At 38.5% G+C, this 20,145-nt stretch overlaps 1 protein-coding gene across 1 annotated transcript; it reads left to right on the top strand.

Moving 5' to 3' along the window:
- The first annotated feature begins 4,616 nt into the window (after window positions 1–4,616).
- unm_sa1261 (un-named sa1261) lies at window positions 4,617–18,898 on the top strand. Its single transcript, XM_057347023.1, has 4 exons — window positions 4,617–4,830; window positions 10,193–10,418; window positions 14,829–15,031; window positions 15,911–18,898. The coding sequence occupies exons 2-4, from the start codon at window positions 10,247–10,249 to the stop codon at window positions 16,760–16,762; spliced, it is 1,227 nt and encodes a 408-aa protein (XP_057203006.1). The 5' UTR covers window positions 4,617–4,830; window positions 10,193–10,246; the 3' UTR covers window positions 16,763–18,898.
- Window positions 18,899–20,145: the final 1,247 nt, after the last annotated feature.

The following is a 20,145-nucleotide window of genomic DNA, read 5'->3' as shown; positions in this document are numbered from 1 at the left end:
AGACTGTTATCAAGGTGGAAACCAAGATCTTTAACAACTGAAGTAAGATATGAAGTAAGTGCGCCAAGGTCAGGGAAGTCACCGTACTATATGGTAACTATAGTAAGACCATGATAAATGTATGGCTACTACGGCTTTACTAGAAATTAAACCAACATGGTTAAGTCATAGTTCATTTCCATAAGGGCTGTTGATTACTACTTTCTAGGTTTAAGGTGGGATCCCTTAAAGGGATACTTCACCCTCGAGTTGTTCTAAATCTGTATAAATTTCTTTGTTCTACTGAACACAGAGAAAGATATTTGGAAGAATGCTTATAACCAGACAGATTTTGCCCCCCATTGACTCCCATAGTAGGAAAAAAACAATGGTAGTCAAAAGTGCCCCAGAACTGTTCGCTGTCCTACATTCTTCAAAATGTCTTCTTTTGTGTTCAACAGAACAAAAAAAAGATGAAGTAATTTTTCCTACTATGGGTCTCAATGGGGGTTGAGATCTGTTTGATTATAAGCATTCTTCCAAATATCTTTCTCTGTGTTCATCAGAACAAAGAAATTCATACAGATTTGGAACAACTCGAAGGAGAGTAAATGATGACAGAATTTTCATTTTTGGGTGAAGTATCACTTTAAAGTGTCACATGAAAAAAATCCAGATTTTCAGGCACAAATGGCACCGTTTCCCAGCCATGACCCCTGTGCTCTGTATGGGTGGGGTGTCACTATTACCCAAAGCTATTATCAGGCTTTTGTTTTCAGTGGAAGTAGCTCCACTACTGTGAATGTTGATTGTTCTTTGGCTGTTAAGTTGTGAAGGTTGATCCCGTTGGGAATAGATGTTATCTGGGGACTGTTTCTCAACCCATGGGCCTGAGAGGAGACAGCGTCTTACTGTGTTGGATTCCATTGTTGCTGGGCGCCAAATAACAGACTGCCAGCATCACAGCTCCCAAAATAACAGTCGAGATACTGGCCGTCTGAATCCCTCCCAGGGTGTCCCTCTACAATGCGAACGCTTATTTGCCAAGCACAATTATGTAACATTATTTATCTTCATCAGATCTATCACTGGCAGGAAACAACAGCAGTGAGAAACCCACAGTGCGGCTTTTTATAAGCATCTATTCACCATGAGAACACGAGGGAGCGACATTGAGAGATGTGATGATCAGTGAAACTGGAACACGCCACAATGGAAAGTCTCACAGATCAGGAATGCAGTCATAAACTGTTAGGGATTTTGAGAGATTGGTCCTGACACCTTGAAGGGAGTGAGTTACACTAGTGTGACAGGGATGCTCTGGGATGGGCTGTCAAAGCCAGTGACTCGCACGATGAGCACATTAATAATCATTCATTCAAATGACAGTCAAAGGATCCTCTTTAAGGTTCCTGACTCTTTTCTAAACATTTAGTGATGTGTGTAATTTCTTCACCAAACAGACTGCTGCAGGGATGACGTATTTGTAAAAACCTATGGATTTTTCCTATAGAGCTTTGGAAGATAGTGAAAAATAAGTGCTAAACCTTTTATTAGGCTTTGCGTTGCATGGTTCTTGGCCTCCACTTTATGCATTAAAATCCTGTAATGTACGGCTAGATGTGGATTATCCCGCTTATACCATGGTCATTTGCCATTAAAGCTGTTATTGATGTTTACAGTGTCATTTTTGATCAGATGGGTGAAAATAACTTTTTTTTGTCAGTTAGTTTCAAATATTGATCAAACTGACTGGAACTACCCGTGCATTAAATGATTTTAATGCACACCTTCCAGCCAATCAGAATCGTGTATTCAGACAATAAGCACTGATAAATAATTATCAAAACATTCAATATTGCATTGTTAAAATAAGAGTCGTCAGGTTTGATTTCAAGGTGACTTTAAGGAAACTCAAAGTGCATGTTTAGATGTACTGTAGATGATGAAGAATAAAAGACCGGTCTGGGATCTTTTTGAAACGCACAATACCGTATTGATTCTGAAGTGTTTTAAACAATGCCATCTTGTCATGGTGCATTCACCTCGCTCTCCACGTGACAGCTACACAGTGCACACTTACAGGCCATCAAGACGACCTTCTCTGATTTAAGAGCAAATCCAATGACTTTTCAAGCCATGGCACGTTGACATGTCACGTTCCCATTTACAGGTGATTTAACAAGCTGCATCATTCTAAGCAGAATCTCCCAATGGAAAACTGACAATGGGCTGACGCTCTATCCGAGCGCTCTGAAACCCTGAGATTTGTTGAGCGAGCTCCCAAAGCACGTTTTGTTTGTACGAACAGCACGAGCCGGTGTGTGACTCCGGACTCACCATGGCTACAGGTGTTACGCAGGTAAGGTTCTGAGCAGTGAGCCTTGGGGAGGTCATTAAAAGATTTTTGGAGGAATTTATTTGCGCTGTCTAAAAGGCCACATCGATAATGCAATTGTAATGAAAGCCATTTCCAACAATTGGAAACAAATATTCTTCTATGGTAAACTACTGCATGGTCTCTGGAAAAAGCTTGTTAAAACCATCTGGGTAAACAGAGGACAGAACCCATCGGTTGCTTAGTTATAATAACAGACTTACAATAAAAAAGACTTTCAGTAAATGTGAAACTGCATAGCTGTGGATTTGTAGGTTGGTTTCAAACCCATAGTTTAAAGCTTTCATAATTTTCTCCTTTAAGGTAAAATAGTAATTTTATAATACGTTGGTGAAAGCTGCTGGAAGAAGAAGTGGAGTTACTTTTCAATTTACAGTTTAGTTAATCCAACAGTGTCATGCATTTGACGTAAATAAGCTATCAGTTCAAGTATACTGTACTTTTATTTTTCCCTCTGAAAAGTTGAATTGATTTTTGTTCATTCTCAGTCCTGCATCATTTAGCCAAAGCTATGCTACAATATGGACTATATCATATTATGTGAGCTACATGTGTGTATTGATTGAATGTGCACAGAGACGCATGCAGTCTTCATCCTTTCATGTGAGCCAGTACACCCACAGACCTCCCACAGTCTGTTCCCTGTTATCTGCCTGTTCACAAAACACCAAAAAAATCACCAGTTCCAGATTGGTTGGCACTGTGCAATGTCTAGAAGCATCAGTCCACTTTAAGTCTCGATCACATTTCCACTCATTTCTACTTAAATTAAGTTTTTTGTGCTGTTTTTTTATCAGTTCTTTCAGGTAAATCTACTCATAAATGGCATGTAAATATTGTTGGATTGAAGGTCCTAGACTTCATGCTTCATACTTCAAACCATAACGTCATGGTTTTGTTGTTTTCTGTTATTTAAGTACATAGCTAAGTGCTGCAAGACAAATAAGAATCATTCTGTCGAAGCCATTATAGCAATCTCCTTCATGGCCATGCAATACAAATCAATAAAACTAACACTGTGCTTAATTTCAGATGTCAAAGCTTTGTCTTTGATAACCGTATGCTTTCTTTATTGAGTAATCTAAAACTCGTAATTTGCTTTAATAGGCCTATCAGTTCAGAGTGTGTATGAAGAAGGTGGAGTGGATGACACTTGACACATAATCTTTGTGTGTCAAGCTATACTTACATCAATCAAATAAACAGAGGAACAGGTCAGACGTATGTTTACACATGGAGCTAGCTGTTGAGGAGATGTTGTTGGTAATGTGGTATGTAGTTATCTCAGTAACTATAATGTTTTTAGTTACACAAATGTTTTGTGTTAGGATTTTGTATATTGGCTTCAAACATCTATTTCAAGATATTGTTTTTTATTTAGGTGAATTCTTCGCTCCAAACAGAAATATCACATTTTCTGATAGTTCTTCGGTACCAGAAAGTTCTCAGGACAGACCGCTTTTCCTAAATGTCAGGGTGGTGCAGGTCATCGTGTGTTTTATTTTTGTAATTTTATATTGGCCCATTTTGGTGAAAATAATGGTGTGATATTTTGTTACCGTTTTTAGGAATCATGGATTTTAGTATCATAAATGAAGTAGGCCTACTATATAGATAAGAGAGTATCCATAATAATCTCAATATGGCAAATGCCACATGTTAGCAGACAGATTGACTGTTTTATTTTTACTTTAATAATAAACTGTAACAGTCAGGATAATCTTTGTTGGAAAAACAGAATGCAAAAAATATATAGCCATTAAACGAATGGTGTAAACTATAGAGACACGCGTCATCATAGTACCTATCTGCGTTTAACAGGATGAATATTCACTATACAGTTTCTAATTTATACAAATTGTTAATTTAGAATTTAAACGTTTTAATTTCTTATTTACGTATTTACATTGTTTTCAGACCTGTAATCACAATGTTAAAAAATCCGTACACTACAACGGTTTTCCATCGTTTAATTTGTCAGTCCTGCACCTCTCTCGTGCTCCCCAACAGGAGCCAACTCGAGACACGCTGTGAGAAATCTGTACGGAGACAAAATGTACTGAATCCAGCGCTCCACCGCACTGCTCGCCGATTGGTGTTTGAGGCGATAGATTAGTTCAGCGCTGTCTTATTCTGTACTCTGATTGGACGAATGACCCAGTGGGCTTGCCCATGCAGTCGCAGTGTGTTCTCCGATTGGTTGATTAGTCCGGTGGGCTGGGCCAGCGCTGTCATTACCTACATCCACCAGCAGCGGAGAGACAAAACACAACAGGGCTGCAGTGGTCGCTCAGTCGGATGCGTTAGATGATGGTGTGCGACCGGTTAAAAATCAATCATTTTATGTAATAAAATAACAGAAACGCAAGATACAAATACAGTTATTGCTCAAGATGTCCAGGTAATTTATCGGCATGACAGCGGGGGTCTGCGCATCTCTTGCGTCTTGAAAGGTAGGAAACATTTCATTTTGATTGTAAGAAACACATGTATAAATTGATGCTATAATGTATTTCATCGTTTGCCATGCACTGATGCAAATAAGAATAACACATTTACATGCACTTTACATGTCTTACTCTAAACAAACGAGTACTTCTAATCTTTATATGCATTATATTTTGTTATGTGCATTATAACGGTACATTGCATTGTGTAATGCATGCACACAAACAGCAGAATGCAATTCCTGTACGTGTTATTGACAAAGGTCTCATTGCAGCTGAGCCCATCACTATGTAATCTGCATAGGAGGAGGCAATCCACTGAAGAACAATAGGCAGTCAAACACACACACACACACACACACATATCTGGGCAGGTGTTAGACAGAAAGAAATGAAATTAATGTAATTAATGTAGGTTTTCATTTATAAGTCACAGTTACATGCAGTCAAATGTCACAAAGATACCCACATGCGCACACAAACAAACCCACGGTGAATCACTATGTATGTACCTGTTATATTGAATGATACAACAGTTAGTGTTGTGTACTTGACAGGATGTGTCTTGAGAGCTTGAAAGCAAACAGTGTTTATGTGAGTAGGGGTTAATAGCGAGCAGATACGTATAATGTTGTATGTGATATGGAATAATTCAAGTGAAATATGTCAGAATTATGTGTTTCAGTAAAATAAAAATGTTCATTGATGTTTAATTGTACAGTGTTCGAAATAAGAATGTGTGCAACTGTTAAATTGTGTTAGTTCGCCATTGCATAGAACTGGCTTTACCTTGTATTGCACATGCCTCATTTGCATTTGCATTTGCATTTGCATTTGCAAACTCTTAAAGTCACATAAACAAAACGTAAACTTAAACTATACAGCTTTGAAATCGATTGGATTGTGAAAATCTGATGTAACTCACATGATCAAAATAAAGCCAGTTGCTTGGATAGGACGGATTGATGAGATTTGGTAAAGCAGTATTCAAATATTACTTATAGAAATATGTTTTATTTGAAGTAACAAACACAAATGCATTGATTAAACTATAATTAGGGTCAATTTGATCTTACTCACTTAGTGATTTGCCTGTGTGGTCTTGCCAGAGGGTTGAGTTGTGGACGAGGGTAGAAGCTCGAGCTGTGCGTCTCTCTGCTGATCTGCCTCCAAGCGTGCACACAAAATGCAAAGACAAGTCAAACGCCCTGGCTTTGATGTGCTTCACAGCCCTGCGAGTGTTGTGTCGAACAGAACCGACAAATAGACCAGCATTAACAGGGCTTATGGGACTTTCACTACTGTCTCAGAAAGCTCACTAGAGTCACAGAACACAGTAAAGCATCCGCTTGTAAAGTGCACAGTTTTAGACTGACTAAAAGTCAGAGGTAGAACAACATTTTATGTTCATTGTTAAGTATTAGGGGACTGTAGCGGAATATGCAGTATACATGAAATGGCATTCACGGGCCAGTTTAGGGAAACAAATAAAGGTCAATTAATGAACCGCTAGCATTCACTTCTGAGGTGGCATTTTGACCAGGACATGGACATCGAAGGGCATCTTTGTGCATCCCACCTCTTCTATTTACTGTTGTATGCCCTCCTCCCTTTATTTCTTTGACATTTGCATTAAATCAACCACATTACCTAAAACAATATCCTCAAACAATGGGAAAAAACAGGTTTTTGGCTATGGGTTATCAATAACATTGTATTCAGTAAGGAAATCTGATCAATTTCGATTGGGTAACACAATGAATAAGAGTCTGTGTTGATGTTGTGCACTTCCCCTGCATGCCTCCTAGTACACATGGTTGGTGCTTTGATTGATCGTAATGGGATTTGTGCTGCAAACTCATTGGACAGGCTTATAAATCTCACCTTTATCCACTGATGACCACACCGTAGCGCTAATGGCCATTTCAATCTTGTTTTGAGCCCTTCCTTGTTCTGTTTTGGGGGTGAGACAAATCCTCTTCATTACAGAGACTGATGGCAAAAGGTTTTGCGAAAGTACAAAAGGTCTTGAGACTATTTTCAGTTTCAGTGTCAATAAAATGCATCTTTAGGCTATGTGTGCTGATGTATAAAACAACATCTCACATTTGACACGTGTTCTACTTAATACCAATCAAAAGTAACTGTTGTTTTACCAGACACTTGTAGAGGTCATGGACAGGGTTGGGAGGGTTACTTAAAAAATGTATTCCGGTACAGTTACAAATTACTTTATAAAAAATGTAATCAGTACCGTACAACTCTACCATATTCATTGTTAAGTGTTTATCACTCATTTATTTTAACATTTTCACACCCTTTATATAAGACGCTTTCTGACCGGATAAGCTCAGGAACAAAGTTCCAGAATGAGTAAAGAGGACTGATGTTTGTGAACTAAGTTTTCTCTCAGGATACTTCTCCGATCGTATTCGCACCGGCAAAAGGAACTATTTAGTGACGTAAGCCGGTCGACAGCAATGTCATTCACGCGCGTCCGTCGAACCACAACAAACAGCGAAACAACAGAAGTTCGGCCAATCAGCGTCTGCTTATGTCTGGGATTGTTCCTATCCTGCTGGTTCAGACCCTGCCTCTGAGAAGGAGCTAAAGTGTTCCTCTAAAAAGGTTCTACGAAATTGTTCCTGCGGTCCGTAAGCCCCTATATATAGAAACTAGATGTTCAGCCTATTTCCAGCGTACTTAAATATTAGCTCTAAATATTATAAAGTGCTCACTTCTAAAAGAAATTACAGCAGTATTTATGGTCAGAATGTGAAGTGTGCCGGCTACAAGTGTCCATCCAGCATTGATTAAGCTGTTTCAAACGATTATTACCTTTAAAGGGGTCATATGACACGGCTAAATGGAATATTATGGTTTGTTTTAGATGTAATGCAATGTGTATACACCATTTAAAGTAATAAAAACGCTGTATTTTCCACATACTGTGCATGTTTGTATCTCCTCTTTGTCCCGCCTCTCTGAAACGCGCTGATTTTTTACAAAGCTCATTGCTCTGATAAGCGAGGTGTGCTATGATTGGCCAGTTAACTAGTGCGTAGTGATTGGACGAATACTGCAAGCGTGTGATGGAAATGTAACGCCTCTTACCATATTTGGAACATCTGGTTCTAAAGCAATTGTACTGACAGGTACACCACCTTACTTGCTTATACATTTGGCCGGTCTTAGACAAATCATACCACGAACTGACGTAGATTTGTGGGGGTGTGGTTACACGAGGCGTTTCAGGCAGGTCTGGGTGAGCATTCGCTTTTAGATAGAATGCATCTTTTGTTTCGACACGTACATTTTTGCAATTTTACGTGTCTAATACATGCATGGGCAACTTATAACACACCAAAGACACAGAAAACCACATATTCGTGCCATATGACCCCTTTAAATGGCTAAACGCAAGATTTTGCTAGTCAGAACCATTACATCCTCCGGCAGAACTGCTTTCCCCTTAGATGTCGGCGGAGGAGAGCCAGAGAAATAAACAGTCAAGAGAAGATAAGGAAGAGGTCATCACAAGCACCAGGCTCAGCACATTTGTAACGGAGAGATGCATGAAGCAAGCTGTGGTAGACGATGGCACATTTACTCAAGAGAGGAGAAACTGTGTGGGCTGTTCTGTGTATGTCCACTGCAAAGACATCCAGCCACTGCTCATAATTATGTTGGCAAAATCAAAACATTGTTCTTGCTTATAACACGGCTCGTTGGAATGCTTGATTCTGATTGGCCATTCTCGACATTTGCAGGTTCGTTATTCCCAGATAACATGCTCAAAACTATTAACACACGGTATGCAGCGAATCATTTTGACAGGCTATTTTGACAAATTAACTATAAATATGTATTTTAATAACATATATGACATTATATTTACAAATGATTGAACCAAATTGCCTGTTCGTGACATTTGAACGTCGTTTCCTACCTTAAAACTGAAAGTAAACGGCTTTTCCTCGCGGAAGGTCTGCATTCAGTAAAAACGAGCTAATAAAATATTTCAAATTCACATTTCATGTCCAGTTTTTTCTTACGTGGCAAGCAGCCGTGTAATAAGCGGGATAGTGTACAAGCAGCCGGCTGTTATCACGAAATATAACATCTGTGACCACAACAGGCTGCCTGTACATTATCCCTTACTTAAACAAGTGAGAGCTACAAACATAATCTTTCATCCTCTGAGTTGAGAAAAACGTTGTCATGTATTCCCTCGACCCAAACACTATGGGTATGTCCCAGTTAACTACCATACAGCATATATTCATATTTTTGTCTTTTTTATAGCACGAGAGACTGACAGCTTGAACACTGGTTAGAACAAAACCAGTGACATACAGCATGTCAGCAGACAGCACTCGTCTTGTCACTTTGGTATAGTTGTCTGGTTTGTGTATGAAACTGACCATATTTGGCATCTGAACGGCCCTTGTCTGCTGCTTTGTTAATGTAGCCTCTCATGTCAGGACTTCCTAATTACCTGACACACTTCCCCTTTCATCTGCTGTGTATGTGAGGGTGTGTGTGTGTCTTTCAGAAGCTAGATCGGTGTTCACATAAGGGGGTCCAAAGTGTTTGATGAGTAGCCAAACAACAAGGTTTTCTGAAGCTCTATGCTCTGTCTCTCTCTCTCTCTCTCTGTCTCCCTCTGTCTGTCTGACACACGCACATTTCCAGATCTTCACAGATGGTGTGGATGGACAGGAAGTACTAACATCGTTCTTCTCTATTGATGAGCACTGGCAGGACTAAGGTGCCATCAGGACTGTGAAATACATTCAGTCATTCAGAATTATCAGTCTGTTGTATTAGCACAGACTCCACTGAGCATTCCTTCAGCTGGCTGTAATGAAACTTAATACCCGACAGTGTTCTTATTTGCCGTGAATTCATTTGCGCACTGCTACATTCATTGTTTTGCCACACACACACAGATGTTTTGGAGTTAAATGCATGCAAAGCTATTTTTTTTGTTTGTTTGTTTGTATTATGAAGGTTACCAAAGCTAGGATTTCCAGTTCATCTGCTGAACCAATAGTGAAGTGTTGTTATGCAACACATAAAGAGTGTCTTCTGACACCTTTGGAGGTGGTTTTGTTGTGCAGAATAGCTTTATAGAGCTGTGTTCATTATAATGTTTCAAAAGGGGTTTGATCCGGGTCTTTGCTCTCTGATCTTTTGTTCTCATTTCGGATACAGCATGTAATGTTAAACACATGAAAAGAGCTCCACAGAATAGAATAAGATCAGTGAGATGCAGATGATATAAGAATATATCAAATATATAAAGTATACTGTATACGTTATCTAAATACAAGAATCACACATTTGATCCGTTTTCTTCTTTCAGATTTCTTAATCGTCACGTTTTCCTTGTGGTCACTGGCCCCGCCCTTCTGGAATAATGAGCTCCTCCCCTCACATGTCCCGTTCCTCTGTTGACATCCTGGATGAGCTGCAGCTCATCACGGCCCAGAACCTGGAGAAGCTGGACATCAATAAATACTATGAGGTCATCAGGGAGCTCGGCAAAGGCACCTACGGCAAGGTTGACCTTGTCGTCCACAAGATCAGAGGTAGGTAGAGTAGAATGGAAAACCATAAGATCAGAGTTTGAAATTGACTTTTTCGCTCACCAGCAAAATTGGCTACCACATTTTTAGGTTATTGGCCATTCTTCTGCTACTTATAATACAAAAAGTCACATATAAATATATTTATTTTAAAATCTGTATTTCATATTCAAAAAGGACAGTCATCCTGTATCTCCTCCCTTTCTCTATCACTATTATATTTCTTTCACCAAAACAGATAGTGAGTTTTCGCTATTGCTTTAATGCAAAGCGTGCCATTATTTGTTGCGAGTGACACTACATTCAAAGGCTTTGAATATGCAGCATATGCAGGTTTTTCAGCAGGGTAGATATTTTCAAATCCCAGGGTTACTAATAATGATGATTTGTGGCCAAAAATAAAAAACATGAAATATGGGGGTACGAGGTTTCAGAAGCACAGCAGTGATAAGTAACCTACCAAAACCGACGATGGGTTAGCGAGTGTTAATTTCAAACATATAAGATATAATGTACATATTACAGTGGAAACACACTGTAGGCCATATCAATGTTTTTACATTTAAACTGACAAAGAATGTTTGTGTTTATCCGTCACTCCAAATCATACATCATTTTTGAGACCTCTGTCATATTTTCAAAGGATTATTGTAGCTCGTGTCCTTTTGCCAGTTTGTTGGGTCGGTGTGTTTCTTTTCCAAACTCCAAACGGCAGTATAACATACAGTATGTATAATTGCAGCTTTGCATGCATCTCATCACACTTTTATAGTATGCAGCACATCTCATAGCTGCTGTCTCTGATTGAATTGCCTTTGAATGTTCTTCCTATCTGCAATGTAGTCACAGCAGACAAACATGTGCCCGTCTGAGCATATAAGCTTTGAGGGGTAAATACAAAAAGATAAATATATCAATACAGTACATTAATGACAAATCCAGCACAGCAAAAACAAGAGTGAAACAGCTAATACTATCATGTGCCCCCGGTTTTGGAAATCAGCATCATTAACAGGAGAAACAGGGAGCTTGACATCACATATTGCATTACTTGGTACTTAGGAAAGCCTATAGGTGAAATTTGGTCCATGCTCTCTGCTACAATATAGTATATACTGTATATATATTTTTTGAATATGTTTATTGCTTTTTTTAAACAAACATAACTTATATAAATAAATTATAACAAACAGCATTCCCATAATTTCAATCATCAAACAAACAAAAAATAATAATAAAATTAAAAATAATAAAATATAGAAAAACCACATATCTTAAAGGCCTCCTATTACAGGACGCAAATTATACATATTCTTACATAACTTCCATTATCCCAGTGAATATGTCTTCATTCTCATTTTCTATAAAATATATAAAGGGGTTCCAAGCGTCTTCAAAAGCTTTATATTTTCCTTTAATAATATTATCTCCATTAACATATTTAGTACCATCTCTGTATTTTTGGTGCTTGTAGCTTTTTCCAATGAAGTGGAGAAAGGCGTTTAGCTTGCAAAATACACATAGAAATAAAAATATATTCTCTCGATTTAAGATCATTAGGATATAAATGTAGTAAAAAAAACTTTGTTTCAAAAGGGACATTAACATCAATTATTTTGTTTATCACATTATGCACTTCTTTCTCTGCTACAATATTTTAGCTTTATCCAGTATATCCATAAAATCTGATTTCTGAGTATTAGTGTTCTCCAGCCTAAAGTGCACCTCCCCGCCCCTGTTTGGCTCGTGCATCCCCCGTTTTCAAAGAGATGCAAACATACCATCTGTCATCCAAATCTCCATTACTCTACACCTCATTTATTATTCACATGAAGTACCGGCCGTCCTCACAGGATGGGCGCTGCAGTGCACTGTGGAGGCAGTTCCAGGAATCACAGTCCCGCTTGCCTCAGCAGAACCCATTTCATATGCCATCCTAACATTTACATCAGAATATCTGGTCCAGCACCTGACAGATATCGCATGTAAATTACGAGGTGTCTTTCAAAGCAAGAATGTGTTTACGAGCCAGAATATGAAGTAGTGTAGAGTAGCGGAGGAAGAGAACAGTTTTCATTGGATTATTCTGCTTTAAAAAATGTCGTTTTGATGGATTCATGATATACTGCATGTGGAAACACTTATCTAAGTGTCATTGAATGTGAATGTCAAAATGACAGTAGATGTCAAAACTGAATGATAGGGTGGTTTCAGACCTGTATACTGTTGGCTTTGTACTGAAAGAGGCATTAAATTGTTACAATGTTGCATTTTTCTGGTTCAAATCCATAGACTGTATAAAACATGGACATAGTGTCCGTGACGTCACCCGTAGGTTTCTGAGGAGCTTTTTTGAAGCCTAAAGTGAAAGAAGCCGGCCGTCGCCATCTTAGCAGTGCGTGAAAATGGGCAAAGAGACATGGTTGGAGCTGAGGTGCCTGGTTGCTGAAACCACTTGTCACTCAAGTGGCCACGCCCTTAATTATGCAGAATTTCAAGGCTGAATATAAGTTAAACTGATGAGTTATAAAAAAAGTCTCCAGTCTCTAGCGGCCAGTCGATGAATTGCAGTTTAAGTCACTTCCGTGATGGTTTCACGAGAGAGACCGGAAGGTTACAGCTTGTTCAAATCGCTTTCACTTGGCAACATTTCAAAATGGATCAAAATTTGTTTACAAGTAACATGAGTGATTCAACTCTGTTTCAGGTGTACTTCTTTCAGTGTTTTCTTTTAGAGTTTAATAAAACATTTCAATGTTTTAGTATTTATTAGCTTGTTTATTTACATTTTCTCTGTCAGGAAAATATCGATGAGAAGTTGTGCGGCCTATAAAATTGTCATTGTCCAAATGAATGACCTCAATGCATTCAATTTAAAGTCAAAAGTGGCATTCTGTTGCACTTTTCTTAACAGAAAGTTTTAAACTATTACTTCTTGAAGTTTTGTATGAAATTCAGCATATTACCATCTGCAACTCACTATGGTTTTCACGACTATAATGCAACCAAAGGCTATAGGTTAATTTCAAATAAAAGTTGATTTGTCCATAAAAACATAACATTTCAAATAATTTCATGGTGTCTTTAATGTTACACACTGAAAATCTGGCACTTTTCAGTATTAACATGATGTAATTAATGTTAGGTTGAGTTCGACCTTTTTAGTAATAAATTGTAAATGATAATGTTAAAATGCCCACTGGGTTCCCCCCAGTCCCAGTCTGTTCATCATCTGCCTGAGCAGGTGCGCTGTCAGTTTGACCTTTTGATGGCATCTTTTGATGGCTTTTTCTCAGAGAACAGGCTGCTTTTGTGATCTATGACTTTTGTGTTATGTAATAAAAAAGCTGGGGGCGGGGGTTCCTCTTGCTGTTGGATTTCCTTGCGAATGCTTTGCAGATGCTGCTAACACGATGCAGACTTTAGTGGTGAATTTTTGCAAATTTAAGATGTGAGTGTCCTTGGTGCAATGGTATTACATTAGCGGTCCCAATGAGAGGAGATGAGAGGTGAAAGCACACTGCAAATACAACTATAGGATTTATCTAATTTTTTTTGTTTCAATTTGCACAAGTTTGACAGTTTTTTAAAGTAAATTTTACTTATTTTTTGTGTCAAGTTTTGCACACAATTTCTTGAGTAAAATTTACTTTGTGCAAATTTAAAAAAAAATTAAGTAAATCTTACTAGTTGTTATTTACAGTGCACTGTGGGTCACTGAGAGAATCCTCCAGTCGAATGTGGTTTTTAAGGAAACAAACAGGATGCAAAATTGAAATGTGAAAAAAGTAGAATTAAAGTATAATTAAATTAGTATAAAACAGTATAGATAAAGCATAGTATGTTTTTTATTCACTTTATTTTGCACTATAAATTATTCATCAACTTGTTATTGTAGATACAAAATACAGAATGTTCACTGAAACACTCTAAAGTAGTAATTCATCCAAAAATGCAAAATCAGTCATAATTCATACCCTTGTGTTCTTCTAAATGCACTGAATGCACAAAATGGCAATAAATAATGGAACTGTTGTAAACTCAAATCTTTCTTCTCACATTTGTAGATTCTGAAACACTTGCACAGAATAGTAATAAACCAAACTGCACAGCTACTAGAAAGCTCTAATACAAGATGTAATACAAACTCATAATTCAATGAGCAAAAAAGTTTTTACATTATTAATAAATGGAAAAAAAGATTTGTTCTGAATATTCTTGAACTTTCTTTTAATTTCTTAGCCAAACAGAGCTGTTCCATCATTAATACGTCACCTGACTGGAACATTGTCTTGTCATGACATTTCAACAGCATGTTCAGATTTGACAAGCAGGCTGTTAATTCTGTCTCCGCAGCAGAATAATGTTTTAAATGTCAGGCGGTGTTGACCTCTATCTCTCCGTTCATCTCAGGCACAAAAATGGCCCTAAAATTCCTGAGGAAAAAAACTACCAAGCTGAAGAGTTTTCTTCGGGAGTACAGCATCTCACTCTACCTGTCACCCTGTCCTTTCATCATCAACATGTTTGGCATATTCTTTGAAACGGACGAATACTACATCTTCGCTCAAGAGCACGCGCTGGCAGGTGATCTCTTCGACATCATTCCTCCCCAGGTGAGAACAAGAGCTTTCTTTCTTACTGACACCTGCTCAACTATTTTATGGTGGATACACCAAGGGCTTGGTTTTATTTGTTATAAAATCATAGTTACCACAAGTTTACTATTGTCTCATCACACTAACTATATTTTAACCATGAAATGTTGTAGTAAAACTATGGTATGCAAAAGCAAATGGTAATACATTTTGCTGTACTAAAAACAATGGTCATTTTTCTAAGGGTGCCTTTGATAATTTTTTTAAATCATACATGGAAGAAAGTTTTTGAATTGAGATTAATAGTATTTATTAAAATGTTTTTAAACCATTTTAATGGTACTTGCAGAATTTACCGCCATGCTGCTTCTGAATAAGCATAATGTTTCTGATAAATAAATGTGTACAATGTGACTCATACAAAACCTCACCCTTATTCCTAAGCATCACTGTTCATATAGCACAAATTCATACAATCTTAAATAGCTACAAATTGCTATGAAATTGTATTGAAATAGGTAACGGCACACAATAGCTACATTAAGCTGTGAACTGCATGTTCTAGCCCTGAGTGTAAGCAATATTAAGGGATGCTTGTCTTAACGTACTAATAATACTTTGTATCTCTGTGAAGCTTTTTACAGTCTTCTGACTGTAATGTTCACAGCTAAAAATGAAATTCACAGTTGTCATTTGACAATTCTTAGTGTCACATGGATATTATTGAGGACTTTATGTTCCCTGCAAACGTGTTGCTGTGATCAGGTTTTCTGCTGCGGGGGCTTTTAATGCTTCAGATTTGACTGTCTGTGTGAATTTTTATAACGTCCATTATGTAACACCAGGGCAAGTTTGGTTTAGCATCTAATTTCACATTCTTTCCTCTCTCCTACGTAGGTTGGTCTGCCTGAGAGCGTGGCCAAACGTTGTGTGCACCAGGTGGCAATTGCATTGGATTACCTGCACTGCAAAAAGCTGGTACACCGTGACATAAAGCCAGAGAACGTCCTTATCTTTGACAAAGAGTGCCGAAAGGTAAAACTGTCAGACTTTGGTATGACGCGGCGTGCTGGTTCACTGGTGAAGCGGGTCAGCGGAACCATCCCGTACACGGCGCCAGAACTGTGCGACCCCAGTCGCCAAGAGGGTCTGTGTGTGGACTACAGCACTGATGTCTGGGCCTTCGGTGTGCTTCTTTTCTGCATGCTGACCGGCAACTTCCCCTGGGAAAAGGCATTGCCGTCCGATGGCTTTTATGAGGAGTTTGAGCGCTGGCAGCAAAGGCGGAGACAGACGAGCACCGTGCCGTCACAGTGGCGGCGTTTCACGGATGATGCGCTTCGCATGTTCCGGCGGCTTTTGTCCATCGAGCAGGATCGCAGATGCTCAGTCAAGGAGGTCTTTAGCTACTTTAACCACTGCTGGATGCTTGATGGAAACGGAAACATGCCTCATCCCTCCTGCAGCAACGGCAACAGCGGCACGATAATGAATGGCCGTCAGGCTGAGCTCAGCTCCTCATTCTCAGAAGAAGACGAGTTGGTGGACCGTTTAAAGCAGCAGAGCTTGTCGCCAGTCTGCGGGGTAGCTAAAGGGGGTATCGTCGTGGAGCCGGTGACAGCGCACTACTCTTCAACATCCACAAACAGCCCTCCTTCCTCCACTGGCGGCTATGAGCGTGTGTCCCGAGACAACAACGGCAACAGTGGTCGCATCCTAGTTACGACGCCAATTGAAATATGTGTGTAGAGGCCACTGACATTAATCTATCTTGCACATATACTTGGGATGACTAGATGATAGTAAGGACTTGTGAGGATAGTAAGTACTCAAGTCCTTTAGGAGCGAATGCATCAGAAAAAGGATGTAGCTGGTGTTCGGCACAAGTGCTCCAGGAGCATCCCAGTGGAGTTGAAACTGTTGATGAGTGTTTCTGAGGAAATGTCTAGGACAATCGCTGAGGTCTGCGGATTGTGTCTTGGCTACTTTATTTCCACAATAAATCAGTCTTAGGAATTAGGAAAGCAACCTCTTCTGTGAAAACAGCAAGCAATATGTTGAAGGTGGTATGAAGGTTTCCTCAAAAATGATTAAACTCCGGAAGGGATTTCAAAAACAAGGGACGTTTTTAAGATGTGCAACAGCTAATTTATTTGCCAATAAAATAGTGTAAAATAATTTACGTAGAGATCAGTTTTGAAAGCAGTGTGAACTGTGTTGGTATTTTTTGTGCTTGTGTATCCATATGGTCAGTGGATATGAAATTGGAAGCTTGTGTTACTTGACAAGTGTGTTGTGTTATTTATTTTATCCCGTACCCCTGAACTTTTTGTTATTTATTTTATATTGTAGCATTGTAAGGAATTATCATTCGCAGAAAACTTTTGCATTGTCAAAACTCACAAAACCAAACCACGTCACCTTATTCCAGAAGGACTGTTAGTATGTTTCGAATGCTAGATGCATATCATTCTCTCATCTGTGTCTCTTTGAAAAAAGCTCTTTGCAGGTGGTTGTAGCGCTAAATATGAGAGCGATTTCATCATGATGGCTCCCAGAAGCACAGTTCAAAAACCATTCTGTCATTGTGTGTTGATAAGAAGTACAGTAAGACACGTCTACAGTATGTGTTCATTTTAAAGATAAGTTGTCATATTTTGAGTGTTTGCTCATTTGTATCATCACTGAGATGTTCCTGTTTGCAACTGGACTAGGATTTGGCTAAAATTTAGACTAATCCACTCCAAATCAAGATGTTTATTAGATACTCTTAAATTATAGTCCTTTCCAGATGTTGCTCTTTAACAGATGTCTTGGTGACATAGTTTGGAGATTTCTCAGGTATACCAGTCACTGTGTCATGTTGACGTAAAAATTCACCATATTTACTTTGCTAATATACATTCCTGGTCTTACGCCACACGACGTATCAGTGCACATTACTCCAAATTTTCTTCATTGTAATTTTAAAATGATTTCATGACCTTTTTATGATCCAATCAACTCCAACGTTTTTTCTCTCATTGCGGACCCTGTTTCACTGTTGAAAATGCATCACGTAATGAAAGTCAAATGGGTTGAGCATTCCATGTTGACTTTAATATACCAAGTTTATTGCTCAGTTGAGATGTGGCGAATTTGTGGATTTGCAGATAAATGAAAATGTCATGTTGATATCTTCCAAAACTAAAGAAATTGAAAGTCTAAAGAAAGTGCTGCACTGGACCAGACAGTGATGGTTCCTCCAGTAAATCTGCACAAGATCCCTTTGTTTGGGCCTTTAATTACATCCAAATTTTTTATGACCTTTTATGAAATTTTGAGATTTGTTCAATCTTCTACTGTTTGTTTAAAGGAAGGTAGCAAAATAATTTAATTTAATTCTTGAATAGTTTGGTTCTTGTGTTATTGGGAAGCAGAAAATGGTGCAGACAATTGCTTAAAAGTGCACTTGAAGTTGGCATGGATGTAACAAGACTTATGATAAAGCAGATGGTATCTATGCTACTTTTTAGAGTTGTGACAATTATTGTGTGGTAATATTGTAAAGTAGCACAAGTTTGTACAATTTGATATAATTCTCAGTGTAGTCAAAAACAGTCAACATGTCAACAATGGAGGCAACAGTCGCTTTTACATAGCTCATCTGCTGGATCTCATGTTGCAGACAAACAGTACGTAACTTACTGAAGAGACAATAACTCGTGGTTCACGTTCAGCGTTACACAAAGAGACATATTAACTCTGCAGAAATGAATGAAGAAACAATGAAAATCTTTCTTCAAGTGGACAAAGCAAAGAAAAAATGTGTGTTGTGTTTTCCAGAAAAAAAGTTGCATGAATCAATATTGCTCTGGAGAAACATTGTAGAAATAAAGTTTTGAATGCTACATGTGTTGTTTCTATTGCATTTTACTGGCTGCTTTGCACATTTGTTCCACGTTTGATTCTCTTATTGGTCATATTTCACAGGTTTTTCATATTAGAGCCATTAGTATATTGTTCAGAAGTAGGATTCTGGGTATAAAAATAATATTTTAATGATAAGATTTGGTGTCACTAGTATCTTCCTGGTCCCAGTACAAAGACACTTGATGACCCCTGGCTTGCTACAGCTTACACGAATGAATCTAAATTAGATGAATATCTAATGTATTGTATCAAAAATTAAAGCGACAACGAGCAACTTCTGCTCACTGTTGCCCCACGTGGTTGATAAGCGGAATTGTCTGTTTACAGTGTCGTAAAAACTGTCGCAAAGATTTCCCGCTGGCAGCCGATGGACCCGGCGGACAGCGCATAGCATGTACATATATATAACGACAACATTAGCCTACTCAACGACTGAACTGTTCAACATTCACGTGGTTTATTGGTCTGAACTAAAGAATCTGCTACTTTTTACCACAACACATTTATTGTGGTTGTTTAGTCTTCATTTACAAGCACTACACACATTCATGACGAGACACGACAACATGCTAGCTATCAACACCGGCAACCATATATTATTTCAATTCAATTTTATTTATATAGCACTTTTCACAATGTGCATTGTTCCAAAGCAGCTTTACAGGAGAAAATAAGAAAATCACAGAGAGGTAAAACACAGCACAGTGCATGGTGTTTAGACCAAGCAAGATCATTCTAATAAATAATATCTAATAAATAATTAAATGAATAAATGCAGTCTCCCGGTGAGCAAGCCAACATTGCCCTGCTATTTATCTCTATATTATCTCTCAGCTAGTGTGAACCGGTGTTGCGCCAATGACACAGACTAATAACAAATACGTTCAAAAGTACAGGACAGTAACAAAAAAGGTACAAATAACACTTACAAATCCAGGAGCAGGACTGCTAGGTCTCCATCCGTTTGGCAACCCATTGCCTCTTGCTGCCCGCGCCACCAAGTGTAAGCCCGTCCGATATTGATTCGTGACCGGCCTCGTGTCCGATCACTCTCTCGCTTTCTTTTCTTTGCTTCCTCCGACAAAACCCTCTTTGGTTTTTTTGGCTGGCTCTGCCATGGTGATGTTTTGGATAGTTTCGTCTTACTGTTAGCTCTGCTGTTGGCTAACTTCTCCCAGGCTACGAGTAAAATGTGACATATGCCGTAAAGCAGGGGATAG

This window comes from Triplophysa rosa, linkage group LG11 (assembly GCF_024868665.1).
Source record: "Triplophysa rosa linkage group LG11, Trosa_1v2, whole genome shotgun sequence".
Lineage (NCBI taxonomy): Eukaryota > Metazoa > Chordata > Actinopteri > Cypriniformes > Nemacheilidae > Triplophysa > Triplophysa rosa.
This window is presented reverse-complemented; position numbering and strand designations above follow the sequence as displayed.